Source organism: Dunckerocampus dactyliophorus, chromosome 1 (assembly GCF_027744805.1).
Source record: "Dunckerocampus dactyliophorus isolate RoL2022-P2 chromosome 1, RoL_Ddac_1.1, whole genome shotgun sequence".
Classification (NCBI taxonomy): Eukaryota; Metazoa; Chordata; class Actinopteri; order Syngnathiformes; family Syngnathidae; genus Dunckerocampus; species Dunckerocampus dactyliophorus.
In genome coordinates, this window is record NC_072819.1 from 48,360,801 (window position 1) to 48,379,915 (window position 19,115).

A 19,115-nucleotide genomic window follows, 5' to 3' on the forward strand; every position below is an offset into this window, starting at 1 on the left:
CCTGATCATTGATGTCCAAGTCGTGTTGCAAGTGTGTGATGACATTGTCAAATCGAGTCCAAAGTCATCAAAATTGTGACTCGAGTCCACACATCTGCTGTTTGGTATCTCCTAACATTACATTCAGTGTAATGCAAACACATTTGTGTTGAGCAAAAGTTGTACCGTTCCACTGTGGACTTGGTAGTGGTAGCAGGGAAGTTACAGTTCAGCTCTTAAAAATCTAAAAAAGGTCACAGCCGAGGTCCCTTTGGCTTGTGTGTTGCAGCAAGCTTGGCTATGATTGTGCATTGTAGATAAATATCAATATGAAAAGCCTGCGGTTTTTCCCTGTCCCCATTGTCTTTCAAACTGATATTCTCTTCCTACTACAAACCCCTGTGACAGCTACTAAACTTGGTTCTTTTTTTTTTTTTAACCATCCCTAACCCCACCCCCACTTGACCCACACATAAAGTAATTTCACTGCAGTTGTGGTTATTGTTGGAGCCTGCCCCTGTGCTGGTGGCAGCTTGAGGATTAGGGCATTGTTGGGCACAGAGAGGAAGCAGGATGGCAATCTGAGCCATGAGGTAAGACGCCATGTAGCGTTTTGTTTGATATTTAGATACATGGAGGGTGTGTTTCCAGCCTCTTGGTTCAAGCAGGCGAGCGTTCTGTGTGTCTGATTTTTTTCTTGGTGAAATGGATGCACCCGAGGGTGAAATGGATGCGCCGTGACCTCGGGTCCTCCTGCTTGTCTTACTTGGGATGCTGCTTTTGGTCCTATCATATTATTTTCAGGAAGTCTCTGTCCTGTCCTGTGTGAGTGGAGGTCTGTGTGACTTCAAGTACCTCTTAATTTATTTTCGTAACTCATTAATCATTGCATTGCATGCAATCACGAGGTCACATGTGAGGATAATGTGTGTATTATTTCCTTGGTTGGGTTCTCATTGGACCCCTGGCTGATTTTGTGAGCATCGTTTACTCTTTTGTGTGTCTTTGGGAGCTGATGGAGGAGAGGCTAGTGTTGGGGGATGCGGGCGGGTGGTTCTTGCGTCTACTGTAAAGTCCAGTTTTGATATAAAAATGTAAGCGATTGACTGAACAATTAGGAGACAGTCCCAAGGACACAGACAAAGTTGTATAAAGTCGACACAAAACCTCCAGATGGATTGGGATCCAGTCATTTGGCCAGGAGTCATTTGCAGCATGGCCAGGAGACACACAGACACCCACACAGACATAGCAGATCTGTTACATAGCTGAGGACACTTGATGTCTTGCATGTATTGCTTCATCCCGTATGTGTTCCTGACATTCTTATACGGTGGTGGGAAAAAGTGCTTGCCCCCTTTCTGATTTCTTGTTTGTTTGTCACACTTAAACGTTTCAGATCATCAACAATTTTTTAATATTAGTCAAAGACAACACAACTGAGCTCAAAATGCAGATTTTAAACTAAATGTTTTATTATTAAGTGAGGAAAAAAAATCAAAACCTACCTGTGTGAAAAACTGATTGACCCCTAAGTCACGTACAGACGGCCGGACATTCTCCTTCAGGATTTTTTGGTCGAAAGCAGAATTCTTGGTTCCCCTTATCCCAGTAAGTCTTCCAGGTCCTGAAGCAGCAAAACAGCCCCAGATCATCACACTACCACCACCATATTTTACTGTTGGTAAGATGTTCTTTTCCTGAAATGCAGCATTACTTTTACGCCAGATGTAATGGGTCACACACCTTCCAAAAAGTTCAACTAGTCTCGTCAGACCACTGAGTATTTTCCCAAAGGTCTTGGGAATCATCAAGATGTTTTCTGGCAAAATTGATGTGAATGTTCTTTTTGTTCAGCACTATTTTTTGTCTTGGAACTCTGTCATGCAGGCCGAGTGTCTTTCTTATGGTAGAGCCATGAACACTGACCTTAACTGAGGCAAGTGAGGCCTGCAGTTCTTTGGATGTTGTTGTGGGGTCTTTTGTGACCTGTTGGATGAATCCTCACTGTGCTCTTGGGGTAATTTTGGTTGGCCGGCCACTCCTGGGAAGGTTCACCACTGTTCCATGTTTTCGCCATTTGTGTTAATGGCTCTCACAGTGGTTCGCTGGAGTCCCAAAGCTTTAGAAATGGCTTTATAAGCTTTTCCAGACTAATAAATCTAATCTGTGGGTGCCGATATTGGTTCATTTCGAACAAGACAAGCAACACAAGAATACACAAATGCGCACACAAATGACCTGGACACGCCGCGCTGGATGATGATGTCACTAAGCGTCACTGCTACTGGATACTTTGCATATTGTCCCCATTAATGCCACTTAAAAGGAGTTTCAAATAAAGGCGTATGAGTTCAATGTGAGCACTGAATGAAGTGAATTACCTGACCAAAAGAAGAAGACGCGAGTCAACTGTATTTCACAGGTCGACTACAACTCCCATGACCACCACACACCCGGAAGACGATGACGTCACAGACACAGACTGAATGTCTTTATCACCTTTAAGAAACACAAGAAACAAATTGAGTGATTACATAATTTTTTCCCTCTGATTGGTCTAAAAAAGTAACTGTTACTGACTACCACAGCTTTTTTTCTTGATTTCTTTTAGTGTTTCTTAAAGCCAGAAAGTTGCCATTTGAAGTGACTTTAGTTTTGTGTCATGTCTGTGATCTGCTTTTTTTCTACAAATTTAAACAACTGAATGAACATCCTCCGAGACTGGTGATTCCATCATTTTTGCCAGGGGTTGTATAAAGGTTTTCCACTCTTAAAGGAAGGCTTTCTAAAACAGTGGTTCCCTAACTTTTCACACTCGCGTGCCTCCTGCGCACTTAAAAAAACTAACTTTTTAAAAGCTTCATTAACTTGAAATATTGAACATGACTCATTAATTGTATAGTAAGTAAGTAATAATTACAAGTAATTATAAGTAAAAATAATAAAAAGTAGTAATTCAAGTAATTCCAAAAATTGTATTTTGCATGGTCAAGTTTTGATCAAAGTTTACATTAGTACTGATAAATTGATAAGTAGGATTGTCCGATATGCCGATATTGTCCAACTCTCTGATATCAACCGATCCTGATATGCATAACATCACATATCTTCTGTCGTGGAAGGACTGGACTTATGACCTTATTATGTATCATAATACTATGCATTATTGCACTAGAAATTTGACGTGATCTGTTCCGTATTTATTCATTTATTCTTATTCTATTTACTTATTTTCTCATGTCTTGCCTTGGTTGTTTTATTTTGTGATTAAGTTCATTATGACATTTTTGCAGAGCTGCCGGAGATGTGGGTTTTTCTCTGGAGATGAATAAAGTATCTATTTAAACACATTCTGTTGTGAAGCTAATGGACAGAGCATCAGCAATTAGCTTCTCAACGTGGCTGTAAACAAGATGGTACAACATCTGAGTTTTAAAAGTCAACAGAGTAGACATTAACATTTTTTTGATCATCAAAAAGTCCAGTGAGACAATAAAGTGTCCTAATTTTCATGTATGCCGCGCAGTCTTAGTGCAGCAGCACGCTGTATTCGTTTCCACGCCACAGTACAAATTGCATGTGCACAGTAATTCCGGGCCAAAATTAACATATTTCAAAATAATCATAACATCAGATTTTAATGAAATTTCATCTACAGATAGATATTAAAGTGGATTTATATCCTACATACTGTACCTTGTATCTTGTCCTGAAACTGCGATCCATGAGTTTGAAAGGCTTAAAGTTGGACTGAACGTTGAAAGCACTCGTATGACTCGAGTTGGTCCAACACATAGTATAAATCCGATACAAAATTGAAGAGGAAGAGCAATATACCTAACAAAGATGTATACGAATGAAATACACCCCATATCATACCATAAGCAGCATTTTCACGGACGTCCCCACCGACTCTCCTACAGATTTTCAGATTTTACCGTCGCTTACTTCCGGGAATTGTTACATTCCTACTAGGGAGGATAGGCGACATAGAAATGGATGGATGGAAGGACGGTTGTTGACAAATACGGAAAATACGGGAGCTCACAGGCCTACAACAGCATTATGTTTATTAACGGCTTTTCTTATAGGGAAAAATCCCGATCCCGATATTGACCGATATTACATTTTTATGCCAGTATCCCTTTAGATAACTATTCATCCTTTATCTTTTATTTCAGCCGTATGTTGGGACCCTTCCGTTTGAATGGTTGAAGCTTTACTCTTGTCCACTCGCAAGTCTGCATATAAATATGATACCAAATTGAAAGGGAAAGTTTAACAAACATGATAAAGCAGTATCCAAAGTCCAAAAATGCACACAACCAACGATAAATCCTCATTTTCGGGGGAGTCATCCTGACGGGATGGTGCGGGGATTGGAACGGGGGATTGGAACACCAGTATGAATTAAATCTTCAAAATTAAACACTCTTAATACGCAAAATAAACATAAAACTTCAAATAAAAAACAGTTTGTTCATATTAACAAACTTTGGTCGTTGCCATTTGTGGCCCGCGGCTGTTTTTTTTTTTTTTTTATTGTCCCGCAGCCCATTCTAAAAATATGATTTATCAAGAAACAAAAAAGAAGGCAAAAATGGAAAAAATCAGCAGTAATTCTACAAGAAAAAAGTCAAAACATTAAGAGAAAAAAAAGTTGTAAAGTCATAATTACGAGAAGAAAATTTACTGGAAGAAAGCTGAAATAGTTGTAAAATAAATACAAAAATAGCAGAAAAAAACAGGTGTAATCTTACAAGGATAAAGTCAAACTATGTCGGGAAGAAAAAAGTCGCTTTGTGGCGAATTTGACAAGAATAAACTTGAGGAAAAATAATGTCATGTCAGCATAGAGAAGTTATTTTTTTTAAATCGTAATATTTTGGGAAATAAACTAAACAAAATAAAGCTTTAGTTTTTGGATAATTATGTTGGGGAAAATTTATAATATTATGGGAATTGAGTCAGAAGAAAATGTAAGAATTATTTAAGAAGAAAAATGGAAAATTTAAACAAAAATAGCAAAAATGGGGAAAAAAAGAGCCACGGCAGAAGTTAATACTAATGAACAGCTTTTTCACCTCTATCCCAAAGCTGAGATGCAGGATTAAAAATATATATATATATATATATATATATATATACTTATATATATATGTTTAACTTCTTAGCATATCTACATGTGCTGTTTTACAAAATATGAAAGTGGCCCTTGCATACTTTCATTTTTCAGTCTGCGGCCCTCGGTGGAAAAAGTTTGGACACCCGGTGTAACATCTGTCTAATGTGCGTTACGCGTCTTCAGATTTAAAAGTGACATGCGCACCAAGTAAGTACAATGGTCTGTGCTTATCATGACACATCCAATTGTGAGGCACACAGTTTATCACGCGTCTAGTTGTTTAGCGTGAAGGGACTGTGTGTGTGTGTGTGTGTGTGTGTGTGTGTGTGTGTCAATACGTGTGTGAATGAAGTTTATCCCCGCTGGCCCAGATGCAGGCTAAATCCATCACCAGTGGTGCTTCACAGTACTGCTAAGCTGGAACATTTGGCACCAAGTCAGGAATCAAAAAGAGGAAACAGGGACACACAGGACATTGGCTTGAGGAATTCAAAGGAAGTGGAAGTTGGACACAGGAGCTGTTCTTCTTCTGGCCGTGTGAGTGTTTTGGTGGGGGTGAGGACAGGGCGTACGTCCCTTTTTGTCCACTTACTCCTTCATCTTCAGCAGCGAGATGGAGCCGTGTGACGACGAGGACGAGCTGGGGGCGTTCAATACTTTCACGTGAGTCCTGACTGTTCTTTTGGTTCACCACGCCATCCTGGGAATGATTGGGGTCAAAGCTCGTTCACTAATTGGGCCACCATAAAACTTCTGGATACTTTACAAGGAGGTTGTCGCACGTGACCATCTGTCACGGACGTCTCGACATTTCGGTTTGTTCTTTTTGTGTGCACGTATTGAAGATGGCGGACTTGTTTATTGGTCGAGGATGTGTGTTCGTTTGTTCTTTTGTCGCATCTGCTTTGTGGAGCTGCCATCAAGAATCTGACAGTGGTGTTGGAAATGTACGTTTAACAGGCATTCTTGGGGTTTTTTAGTACAGCGGAATCTCGGTTTTTGTTCCCTTTTCCAAAAGGTCCGACTCTAAGCGAAACGTACGAAAACCGTAACAAATTTTTCCATAAGAATGAATGCATATCCAATGAATCTCTTCCAAACATCCAAAAATATTCACCCAAAATGCATTCTATGGAGAAGTTTACATGCAGAAAAGATAGAAATGATGAAAAAAATGAATAGTTAACATCACTTTTACCTTTATTGAAGACTTGTTTTGAACGCGGTGATCAGTGGAGTCGGGGGTCTTAAGAGCCACACTGATGCTGTTTCATTCCAGTCTGTTACAAACGTAACGTAAAGAGTGGACGGTTAGAGCCGCATACTCGCTCCGTTGAGCTTTGTTGTAAACGTCAGCAGTAGGTACAATCATCATTACACACACTGGCCTGGCTCACTATCTGTTATGTGTCTCTGTTAAACCGTTCCCCTGCGTTCACTAAGGAACCTTTAAATTACAGTCTTACTGCAGCAGAAGCAACCTTCATGCTTTGCTGCGAGTCTTTTCTTGAATTCAATAGTGTTTCTCACATTCATTAGCAAGTTCTTGCACTTTTTTGAAGCTGTACGCAATAAGAAAAAAAAAGTACAGACTGTCTGGATGCCTATTCTTCTAACGCTCCGAAATACGCAGTGCGCTTGTATGCCTCAACAGCACAAGAAAGGAGACAGACACGGAGTTGTTCATCGTTCTGTTGTTGCGTTTTGTGACCAAATATCACCCACACACACATAATAAAGATGATTAAAAGGTACCCTGGTCAGAATCTGTCTATAGTGTTTCAGTATGTGTCGAAAACCGAATCCCACGAAAACCAGGGCGTTCAAAAAACAAGCTTCCACTGTTTCTCATAAATGCATTTTGGTGTGTGTGTGTGTGTTGGGATGCTGCACCACTACTGAGGATGTTGCCATTTGATGGATATTTGACCTTATTGGTGTTTGCTCGTCTTAGCTTATCTTGGTTGTCATGCCATATTGTCATCTGGCTCGTTGAATTGGCAGCACGTGAGTCTCCCGTTACGTAAGCCCGAGGAGCCTGCAATGCAACCCAAGTCCCTGTAATTGCTAAACACACTCGGAGATTACAGCAGGGATTGGTTAGCGCGACGGGGGTGCTGGTGGGAAGTGTGACTCATTGTGTCATTGAGCAAGTTAAAACGTTGGTTTGACAAAAATAAATTACCTCCAAACTTGAACAAAACCAAATTGATGTTGCTGGGAAATCCATCCATCCACGCTGGAGCTTATCCCAGCTGACTTTGGGCTCTGAGACGTGGGGTACACGCTGGACTGGTCGCCAGTCAATTGCAGGGCGCATATCGACAGACTGCTCGGAAATCATAAAGGTCAAATCAAATGTTAAGGTGGAACTTGATAAGGTAGTGATTGTAATAGTATATGAAAGTACATTTTTTGGTGTTGTATTGGATCGTATGCTCTGCTGGAAACCTTACCTAAAATATCTGTGCGTTAAAATAGAAAAAGGTATTGGAATTTTAGGTAAAGCAAAGCACAGCCTGAACTATAAACCCGTGCACACTGTGCGTTGCGCACTTTTACTGCCATATCTGATTTACTGTGTGGAAGTCTGCGGTAAAGCTCGCAAGAGCACCTTACAAAAGTTCTGCACACTACAAAAGAGTCTAGCGAGGACGATAATAACGGTGATTAATGGGAACACACAAATGCACTGTTTTTAAAGTCACAAATAATCAAACTTATGGATATGGTGGAATTTAAAACTGCAAAGTCCACACAGAGATGCCCAAACGGGGATTCAAACCAAGATCACCCTGATCTCCTGACTGTGTGGCCAACATGCGAACCACTAGACCACCGTGCTGCCTGCACAGGTGCTGTTTAAAGTAAAATGTATTGATGGTGTGATTTCTTTTCTATTTACTCCTCTTCTTCTTCTCTTCTTCTACCTCATGTTTTTGTCAGCTACACATTTGTCAGGCCGATTCGAACCAATCCAATCCAGTTTTTCAAAATGTTCAGCTCATTTAGGACACACTGACTCTCTATCAGCACTTTAAAAAAACACACCCATTTTTTGTAATTTCACATTTTCTGTGACAATTTTCCCATGAAAAATGAATGGGCAAATTATTTACAGATTTCAGCATTCAGTCTGCAGCTTCACTTCTCAACAATTCAAATTACGCCATTTTTAGTCTGCTAAAAACAAATGGACAAATTAAATGGGACGCCCTACTGATGAAAAGTTGTTTAGCATTAGCATTAGCATTAGCATGTAGCATTCATAGCTCGGGTGGTCGATCGGTCGCCTCCCAGCCCGATGGGGTTCAACATTTTCGTTTTTTGTCCGCTAACTACTCCCACATTTCTCAACCACTTGAAAGCATTCCAACATCAAAATGGTCAGCTCACTCGGGACATGTAGGCTGTCTATCAGGACTTTTCTCAAAATTCCAACATATTTCATAATTCAATACTTTCTGAGACATTTTTCCATTGCAAAAGAACGGACAATTCAATGTCGCCCTGTAGAAGTGGAAATTTCGCATGTAACATTCTGCTTATTCTGTGCACGGTGGCTCAGGTCATTGCCTGGTCGTCTCCCAACCTGACGGTTGCTGGTTCAATCCTCAGGCGGTGTATAGATTTCAACACCTTTCCAGGGTATTTCAGCATTCGTTCTACATTTCAGTTCAGGTTCAGCATTTCAGCATCAACACGCAATTTCCATTGAAATTGCTTCATCTAATTTTATATTGTTATTAGATATTGTCACTTTGCACATATACTGGAAGGTATTATATGCTTTACCCAGTTCATATATGGATGATGTGAAAGTGTGTTGCATTTGGTGTCAGATTGCTTCGCCTGTAAGTGAATCTCAGCAGAGGATTAACACTTTAATTGTTTTAATGTCATCCCTCTGACAGCAGTGTGGCAGGCTTGTTGGGACTGATTGTCATTTGGCGTGATAATCCTCATGCATACACACAGATATCATGCGATGAAGACGGACAAGCGGTAGCACATGCATACGAATCCTTCCTTGCTTACTGCACGTGTGCCCCTATCATTTTTGACTCTCGCACTAGGTTTAGTTTTTCTGGTAGGAAAAGTGGAAAAAAAAAAAAAAAGAGACAGGCACGCCCTTCTCGTTCATTTTTTTTCTCTGAACCTAATCATCGAGCCGTGCATCTGCTGGTCAGCAGTGGTCTGCAGGATTGAGGAGGCGCCAGATCGCTGCATCATTGTCGAAGGATTACAGCTGTTGGGTGAGAGGTCATTGGCCAGGAAACATGTGGCCCAGAAAGCAGAGAAATGAAATTGGTCTGACTGATGCTTTGAAGCTGAGTCTGGATTGGACAGACAAACAGGTCGGCAGGACTATTTCTTTTTCAATCTTGCCGCCTGCTGTCGTGTGTATTCTGGTATTCTTAGTCGCCATTACTCAAAATATTTGAATGTTGACCCAGCAGGTGCGGCAAGAGATAACCTGTTGAGGAACAGGTGATATACAGTGGTGTGAAAAAGTGTTTGCCCCCTTCCTGATTTCTTATATTTTTTAGTTAATTTTTAGACTTAAATGTTTCTGATCATTAAACTAATTTAAATATTAGTCAATGACAACACAACGGAACACAAAATGCAGTTTATAAATGAAACTTTTTATTATTAAGGGAGAAAAAATCCAAACCTACATGGCCCTGTGTGGAAAAGTGATTGCCCCCTAAACCTAATGATTGGTTGGGCCCCCCTTAGCAGCAACAACTGCAATCAAGCGTTTACGATAACTTGTAATGATCATCTTTGCAGAATTGTTGTCATTCAGCAACATTGGACGGTTTTCCGGCATGAAGCACCTTTTTAAGGTCATGCCACAGCATCTCAATAGGATTCAGGTCAGGACTTGGCTAGGCCACTCCAAAGTCTTCATTTTGTTTTTCTTCAGCCATTCAGAGGTGGACTTGCTGGTGTGTTTTGGATCATTGTCCTGCTGGAGTAGGTTTCAGCTTGAGGTCACCAACAGATGGCCGGACATTCTCCTTCAAGATTCTTTGGTAGACAGCAGAATTGATGGTTCCATTTATCACAACAAGTCGTCCAGGTCCTGAAGCAGGAAAACAGCCCCAGACCATCACACTACCATCACCATATTGATCACGATGTTGCTATGATCTTTTTCTGAAATGCGGCGTTACTTTTACGCCAGATGTAATGGAACACACACCTTCCGAAAAGTTCAACTTTTGTCTCGTCAGACCACAGAGTATTTTCCCAAAGGTCTTGGGGATCATCAAGATGTTTTCTGGCAAAATTGAGACAAGCCTTAATGTTCTTTTTGTTCAGCAGTGATTTTTGTCTTAGAACTCTGCCATGCAGGCCGTTTTTGCCCAGTGTCTTTCTTATGGTGGAGTCATGAACACTGACCTTAACTGAGGCAAGTGAGGCCTGCAGTTCTTTGGATGTTGTTGTGGGGTCTTTTGTGACCTCTTGGATGAGTTGTGGCTGCGCTTTTGGGGTCATTTTCGTTGGCCAGCCACTCCTGGGAAGGTTCACCACTGTTCCATGTTTTTGTCAATTGTGGATAATGGCTGTGGGGGTTTCACGAGCATGTGACTTTTGTGATTTGGGTTACAATATCGTTCCATTCATAGTGGTATTGAACCAAGAATGTATTGAATGGTTCGATACAGATACATGTGTTGTCGCACCCCTAATACATATACGTATCCTGTGTATATATAGAACTGAAAAGCCCTGACCCCAATCCCGTCAAACGTGTGTGTTACAATACGTCACCATAATTTGCTGGTTGGCATCGATGCTTAAGCAAGCCATGCATTTTCATCTGAGATCATTTGACTTGCACATGAGAGGAAAATTAAATTCTGAGGGCGTGTCTCTCAGATGATCTTGTTAAACGACCCCTGTGCCCCGCTGTACTGCATGATATTTGCGCCGGGATTGGTCAAGTCAGGCTGGACAAGCCTCCAGGCCAAATGGGTCATAGGCCGATTAGTTGGCTGGCAGGTACTCAAAGTCTAGTCCTCTTCATGAATCCTCTGCTTCTTTTTCCCTTCTTTGTCAGAAGCATTCATGAACCTACTTCTTGCTCCGAGAATTAAGAATGAAAAACAACACTGTACAGTAAATTTGGTCCTGCCCCAGACTTGTTAAAAGTATAAGATAACTAAACAGGTAGGTGAAAGGTCAACCCAACAAATAATGCTACATTGTCGTCCCTCATAGTTAATTGGTTGCAGACGCGACTGCGATAAGTGAATTTACAGAAAGTGGGATTCAGTATTAGTAAACAAAATATTTCCGTAGTTAACCGCATAGAAAACATGTTTATAACTTTCTAAATATGTTTTTTTAACCGTTCTTAGAGCCCTGTAGACATGAAATAACACCCCTATAGTCACCGTTACACTTGTATTACCCAATATAGTAGACATAATAAGTGTAAATAAGCCATTTAAGACATAAATAAGACTCAAGCTCTTGTGTTGCTGTAAATGTGTTCCGGTGCTAGAGGAGGAAATGACGTCATGGGTTCAGAGTTGAGATTTATCTTGGTGTGGGTTACGGCCACAACAGTAGTTCGTGTTTTTATTGGAGATTTTTATTAGGGATTATTGTGTCTGTTGTGAGATACTACAAACCTGCAATAAAAGCCTGTTGTTCCGACGATCAACCCTGGTGTTTGAATGCATCTTCTGAATGCTTTATGTTTGTATTTTTAGTGCATTTAGCCATTTTTATGCGTGAAAATGCTTAATTTAAGCAAAAATATGTGAAATGTGCTTTTTTTTTTTTTTTACTAATAATAGACCGCAATCAAATGTGAAACAGCATGATTAATATTTATGAAAAGACCGGATCAAGTGAAGCCACGAAAATTCAAAGCATGAAGTGGTGAGGGATTACTGTGTATTGCTCTGCGCTGGTTTGCTTTACTACTGTGCTGATATTGAGCATGTGCCAAACGATGCTCCTGTAAAAGTTGATCACACTATCGATCAGCAAAGCTGTTGCATCAATGACTTGTTCCCAGTTTAAACTCCCCAGAGCATGCGTGTGTCCTGGCACATTTTATTGACAAGGCACCATTGCGTTGGTGCTCTCAATAGTGTTGTTGTTGTTGTTGTTGTTGTTGTTGTGTATGTCTGGAGTCTAATGGAGGCAAATGATTATAATCTCAGTCAGCAAAACTACTTACCACAAACACAGCTGTCCATCTGAAGAACTACATGTGTCTATGGAGACGTGAACCAGACACATGAACCGAGGGGATTTGCAATCCATCAACCTGCCGTCATACAGATCTTTTATGAATGAGACATGAGCTTATTGTGGACATCCGCTAATGACTGAATGCAGATTTGGCAGCGATCCGAGTGGTTAAACATTATTTACATTGGGGGCAGTGGGGCGTCGCATGACGTTTATACCGCTGCGCGTGACAATGCAATGCCATATGCAAACTTTAAAGTTTTTAATGGCTTTAACAGATGGACGAGATTTGGATTAACATGTCCACCGCCTTTAATGCGTCATTGTCTTATTAAAGTCTGTTATGGTATATCAGTGATGCTTGTTTATTCTTTTTTAACTGCAATGTATTAGGAGGTAAATCCTACTTCAGGGTCGTATTGGAATAAATTACTGTAAGATTTCTATTAACATAATGGATTTGAGCGGACTTGACAACATTTCATCTTAGCGAGTGCGCTTGATGCCGGTCGTAAGAAGAGTTAATTGCATATGCTCAGCATTGGACCTCATCTTTGCATGCAGGTTAAGTGTTCTTAAAAGATTACATTTCTGTGTGTATTTGCAGCGTACTGTAGGCTCCTCGTTTTCATGAGGAGGGCATTTAGCAAGCTGACGGCATGAGATGTGAGAGGCAGAGCAGCATTGGTAAAGCTAATCTCAGCCAGCTATGTTCAAGTAAACTGTACAAGGCTGTAATGCATTGGGGAGAAATCTTCATTTTGCCATGTAGGTTCTGCAGTTGGGCCACATACTGGAAATACGATTCAGGGAAAAACACATTGAAAACAAGCTGACGGTTCAAGTGTCTCTTGCAAGTAGCACTCTGCCAGCCTGTATCTATTCAATGGAGTCATTCGTCAAAGTGTCTTTGATTCAGTGCAGTGGTCCAGTTGTTCTGGAAGTCAGAACTCTTGATAGTGGATGGCGACTCAAGCAAGGTGTGTTCATATCAAGTCCAGAGAGTTGCTACAAAATACAGTTTCCCAAAAGCTGACTGGTCCAAAGTTCATTTGAAAATTGTTCAGTGGGGTGAGTGCCAAATTCATTGAATATACATGCACGGTTGTGCTGACCTGGTTTGCACTTCCTCATGCACTGTTGTTCACTCAGTCTCGCTCACACAAATCTTCAAGTACAGGTCCAGTATCTTTTTTTATTCAACAAAAAATGATGACATGCTCTATAAAATGCATCAACATTGGATGCTTACAAAACTGGAATCGCAAATGGTTCTTGAATCCTCGGCACTAGGGTTGGGCGATGTGGACCTTAGCATGTATCACAATATTTTGTGGATGTATGTATGACGATATAATTAAATTCAGCGGAGTCTTGTATAAAAAGCTGCAAAACTTAACCCATATAATGAAAAATAATTACATTAAAAGTATGCTTACCTATGGCACTGGTGTAGAGAGTGTCCAAAGCAAGCCAGTCTATTCCAGTTGTTCAGGGCAGCTGCTTTCACAACATTAGATCCATCGTCACTAGTTGCACACACTTGTCTCTTCTCATCTAAGTTCCATTCCTGGCGAAACTCCCTCAACTGATGTTTTCACCTGTGAAAAAAATTTGTCTGGAGACAGGACAACTTCAGAGTCCAGTCGCTCGTTGTGTAGTGGACCGTGAGGCTAATGTATGGTTGAGTCGCTCAGCTACCCCACATGTCTGCTGGATAGAAACCAAACCACTTCCATATTACAGAGGTACCTCCCGTTTACCAACAATTTCTTCGTCTATAGACTACGCTTCTCCTCCGCCTTCAGCCATGCTCATGTTTTCTCTTTCTCTCTTTTGGTTGTCTTGTTTGCTCTGCTTTCTCCGCCATCGCTGGCGGTAGACGTGAAGCACCAATGTGTCGATGCAGTGCGCCGCGGGGAAAACATGTCGTCAACTCTGCGTTTGAAAATATCATTTCGACCGGTATTTGTCATTTTCTTCTAATTTAAAGGATTTATATCAGTATACAGTGTTCCCTCGTTTGTCGCTAGGGATAGGTTCCCAAAATAGCCCGCAAACAGTGAAATCTGCGAAGTAAAAACCCTCACCATACACTTTATACACTTTTCTCAGACAGGCATTAATGTTTGATCACATTTCTCTCTTGTTTAAACGCTCTCAAGGTTCAAATTTTGTTTGAATTTTAATGCCGAAGTTACGAGATGGGCCTCACGGTGGCCGAGTGGTTAGCATGTTGGCCACACAGCCAGGAGATTGGGAAGGGTTTGAATCTCCGCTTGGGCATCTCTGTGTGGGATATTCATGTTCTCCCCGTACGTACGTGGGTTTTCTCCGGGTTCTCCGGGTTGTATGATCGCTAGCAGCAAGTGATTATACAACAGGAAACAGGCAGTCCTGCATGAAGGAGATAGACGGACGATGGCCTACAGCCAATCAGAATGCAGAACACAATGGGCGGTTTCTTCTTTAACCAATCAGGACTGTTGTGGCTCTATACAAACTGAGATGCTATAATCACTGTAAACTCCTCTGTCACCGACGTGTTTGTGTGACTGAGAAGTGTTACTCCGCCGATGTCACCTACGGAAATTACGCTTTGCTGCGACAACGAGTTTGTTAAATGTAATTTTTGAGAATTTACTGTTTTCTTTTTTAAAAAAAAACTAACAATGTAGAACATAATTACAAACAATATAAAACATATTTGGGGCGGCACGGTGGCCGAGTGGTTAGCATGTTGACCACACAGTCAGGAGATGGGCAAGACCTGGGTTGGAATCCCCGTTGGGCATTTCTGTGTGGAGTTTGCATGTTCTCCCCGTGCGTGTGTGGGTTTTCTCCGGGTCCACCCACATTCCAAAAACGTGCATGTTAGGTTAATTGGCAACTCTAAATTGTCCATAGTTATGAATGTGAGTGTTTGTTTGTCGATAGGTGTACCCCACCTCTTGCCCGAAGTCAGCCGGGATAGGCTCCAGCATACCCTCGACCCTAGTGAGGATGAGCGCCATAGAAAATGGATGGATGGATAAAAAACATTTAAGCAAAGTTGATGAATCATGTCAGTGACCCACTGATATCAGATCCACTCAATCAAACCATGATATTCCTGGCAGGTTTTTGTATCCTTTTTTTTTTTTTTCCCAATATCCAGGATTAAATCATCAATCAAGAAAAGACCAAATGTTATTCAAGATGAATTTTATCATCACTGTACCTCAATGATGTAACAATTATAACCATGGAATATACATTTCATCTACGACCAACAATTTCAAAATATACATAGAACAGATGCCTGCGAGCCCCTCCCACTCCCCCTGGCTCCAGAGTGAGGCCCCGGTATCCCACGTCCGGGCGAGGTGCGGCCCCTCTTCTTGTGTTTGTTCATAGGGTCTTCTGAATCACACGTGGTCTGGCCCGTCACCGAGGACCTGTTTGTCTTGGGAGATATACTGTAGCCCCAGACAACATAGTTCCTAGGATCACCCGGGCTTTCAAACCCCTCCACCACGATAAGGTGGTGATTCACGTGCTCGTGAGCGAAAGAACAAGATTGCGGATACAAGCGGCTGAAATGAGTTTCCTCCGTAGGGTGGCTGGACTCACCCTAAGAGATAGGGTGAGGAGCTCGGTCATCCAGGAGGGGCTCAGAGTAGAGTCGCTGCTCCTTCACATCGAGAGGAGCCAGTTGAGGTGGCTCGGGTATCTAGTCCGGATGCCTCCCGGATGCCTCCCTGGTGAGGTGTTCCGGGCATGCCCAGCCAGGAGTAGGCACAGGGGCAGATCTAGGACACGCTGGAGGGGTTATGTCTCACAACTGGCCTGGGAACGCCTCGGTGTCCTCCCGGTAGAGCTAGAAGAGGTGGCCGGGGACCGGGAAGTCTGGACTTCCCTACTGAGACTGCTGCCCCCACGACCCAGGCCTGGATAAGCGGAAGAAAATTGATGGATGGATGGATGGATGGATGGATGGTCATATTCATAATTTTCCTTTTTGCCACCACTGGGTAGTGTTCTCACCAAAAAAACCCCCAAAATATTTAAACTATTTTATCAACTTTTTACTTTTCCTGTTTGTAGCCTACTTGCCTCATAACAAAGGTTCTCAATTATTTTCTGTCATGCCCCCACTGGGGGACAGAAATGTATTCGCACCCGCCTGATTTGAAATACTAGTGAGAAGCTGATACGTATTTATTTATCTGTACCGTACAGACTGAACTCCAAACTGAAACCAGCAAAATGCAACAAAATGGAGAGCAGTGAAGCATACAAGCGCATTCAAGAGTCAAAATGCATTACAACAAATCCTCCCTCCAACAAGTCCTCCCTGCCTCTCACCCCCCTCGACAGTTCACCGCCCGCCCCACTATTTGAGAAGCATTGCCTTATAAGAAGATAGAAGCCTTTTTCCTCGGCCTCTGGCCCCCACTTGCCCTTTTCACATCTCTGTCAGCCCATCCTTTAACTGCCCCCCTCCCCTCACCTCACAACCTCAACATTTGCATCACACCTTTCGTCTCATCTCTGAATACAAATAAGTAGCCGTGTTCATGTTTCCACCCTCCTGCAGTCGCACCTCTCTTACATGCACCCGCGTTCCCATTCTCATACCTCCAGCCGATCAGATTAGGCCACAAGAAAAAATGAGGAGAGGTTGCTGGTTGGATTATGGATGGTGCAGGACTCTATTCTATGATCTCATTGTTAGCGTTACCAAGTGTGTGTGTGTGCAAAAGGGCGGTGTGCACTTTCTCTTATGTAATGGTGGAGGAGTGGATACCCTGTTGCATGCTGTGACATCATCCAAAGGTCTCGGATATTATTTCCATTTCGTCATGAATTACATTGGACAGCAGTGTAATTACTTTAACTATAAGGAGATGATAACTTCCTTAGTTTGAGTTCTGGGGATTCCTACTCTGTGATCACTTCCTTTGTGCATCAGTGGTACAGCGTAGCTTGCTTGATGCCAGACCTTCTGTTGACCCTGTTTGGCATCATAGCTAGCAAAATGTAATTTAACTGAGATTAATTGAGATCTATCAGTGTGGAAAAGGTTATAAAGCCATTTCTAAAGCTTTGGGACTCCAGCGAACCACAGTAAGAGCTATTATCCACAAGTGGCGAAAACATGGAACAGTGGTGAACCTTCCCAGGAGTGGCCGGCCAACCAAAATGACCCCAAGAGCGCAGTGACGACTCAGACAAGAGGTCCCAAAAGACCCCACAACAACATCCAAAGAAGGCGTCACTTGCCTCAGTTAAGGTCAGTGTTCATGGCTCTACTATAAGAAAGACACTCAGCAAAAACAGCCTGCATGACAGAGTTCCAAGACAAAAAATAGTGCTGAACAAAAAGAACATTCACCTCAATTTTGCCAGAAAACATCTTGATGATTCCCAAGATCCCTGGAAAAATACTCTTTGGTCTGACGAGCCAAAAGTGGAAGTCTTTGAAAAGTGTGTGTCCCATTACATATGGCCTAAAAGTAAGGCTGCATTTCAGAAAAAGAACAGTAAAATATGGTGGTGGTAGTGTGATGCTCGGGGGCTGTTTTGCTGCTTCAGGACCTGGAAGATTTGCTGTGATAAATGGAACCATGAATTCTGCTGTCTACCAAAAAAACCCTCCAATGTGGCTGAATGACAACAATTCTGCAAAGATGAGTGGGCCAAAATTCTTCCACAGCGCTGTAAGAGACTCATTGCAAGTTATCACAAACGCTTGACTGCTGTTGTTGTTGCTAAGGGGGGCCCCACCAGTTATTGGGTATAGGGAGCAATCACTTTTTCACACAGGGCCATCCATGTAGGTTTGGATTTTGTTTCTCCCTTAATAATAAAAACTTTCATTTAAAAATCGCATTTTGTGTTATCAATAAATAATAAATATAAAGGCAGCAGCAGATGGCTCAGGTGGCTCCTGTTATCATGCGTATTAAATTAGACGGACATATCAGAAGGTCTCCTGAGTGCCATTCTTCATTGAGGTTGTCATGCACTGTATCAAACTCTGAGGCCTGCCGAATGTTTTATTTAACGTTTGTGGTGACTTGATATGTGTGAAACACTGCAAGTTATAACCGCAGCAAAAAATGTATTATTTAAACCTGTTACCACCTGACAGCTTATGTGATGCCATACATGACATGGTGATGACTTGAGAAGCATATTTCTCTAAAATTGTGCAACGTCAGGCCTTTGACTACACAGATCCTGCTGTGAATATATTTTTTTAAATTGCAGCAATAGATTTACCATTCAAAAATATGTCATCATTTGATCAAGTGGCAGAACATGTCTACTATTTAGTACCTTTTTATGGTGCTTATTTTGGTTGACATGCTCTGCCTTGCTATTTTAAAACTGACAGAAGACAAAAGATAAATAGATACGTGCCGGGGAAGGTTAATGATTACACGCACGTGTCAAGCATCATCAAGGAGGGGTTGCTCTGAATGCCAATATGCAACACTTTCTCCCACAGTCTTGCTTGCACTTCAATTGTGACCTTGGATGGTGTTGTTATTCATTTGATGATCGGTGGAATTTGTAGTCCTGCTGCCCCTCTTTTTATCTCCACTGGACACAAGCCGTCTGTTCTCATTGGAGTAAGCATCACTGTTGAAATTTGAGGGATGGCACGTCATGTCACGAAAGATAAAATAAAGGTTCTGCTATCCCGTCCAGCAGGTATTTTAAACAAAAATTAGATGACAACACAACTGTAATTGACAACAACACAACTGAACACAAAATGTAGTTTTTAAATGAAACT

The 19,115-nt window shown here is 41.7% G+C and overlaps 1 protein-coding gene across 2 annotated transcripts in view; it reads left to right on the top strand.

Annotated features, from left to right (window-relative positions):
• Positions 1 to 487: 487 nt before the first annotated feature.
• LOC129179996 (FERM and PDZ domain-containing protein 4-like) overlaps positions 488 to 19,115 on the top strand; it is a 74,785-nt gene continuing 56,157 nt past the window's right edge. Inside the window, exons 1-2 of one of the 2 annotated variants that reach the window (XM_054773962.1) lie at positions 5,553 to 5,644; positions 5,714 to 5,770. In XM_054773962.1, the coding sequence (XP_054629937.1) occupies positions 5,721 to 5,770 (50 nt within the window). In that variant the 5' untranslated portion in view covers positions 5,553 to 5,644; positions 5,714 to 5,720. Of the gene's footprint in view, positions 573 to 5,552; positions 5,645 to 5,713; positions 5,771 to 19,115 lie in introns of those variants that run through there. The other variant, XM_054773992.1, reaches the window with a different exon arrangement.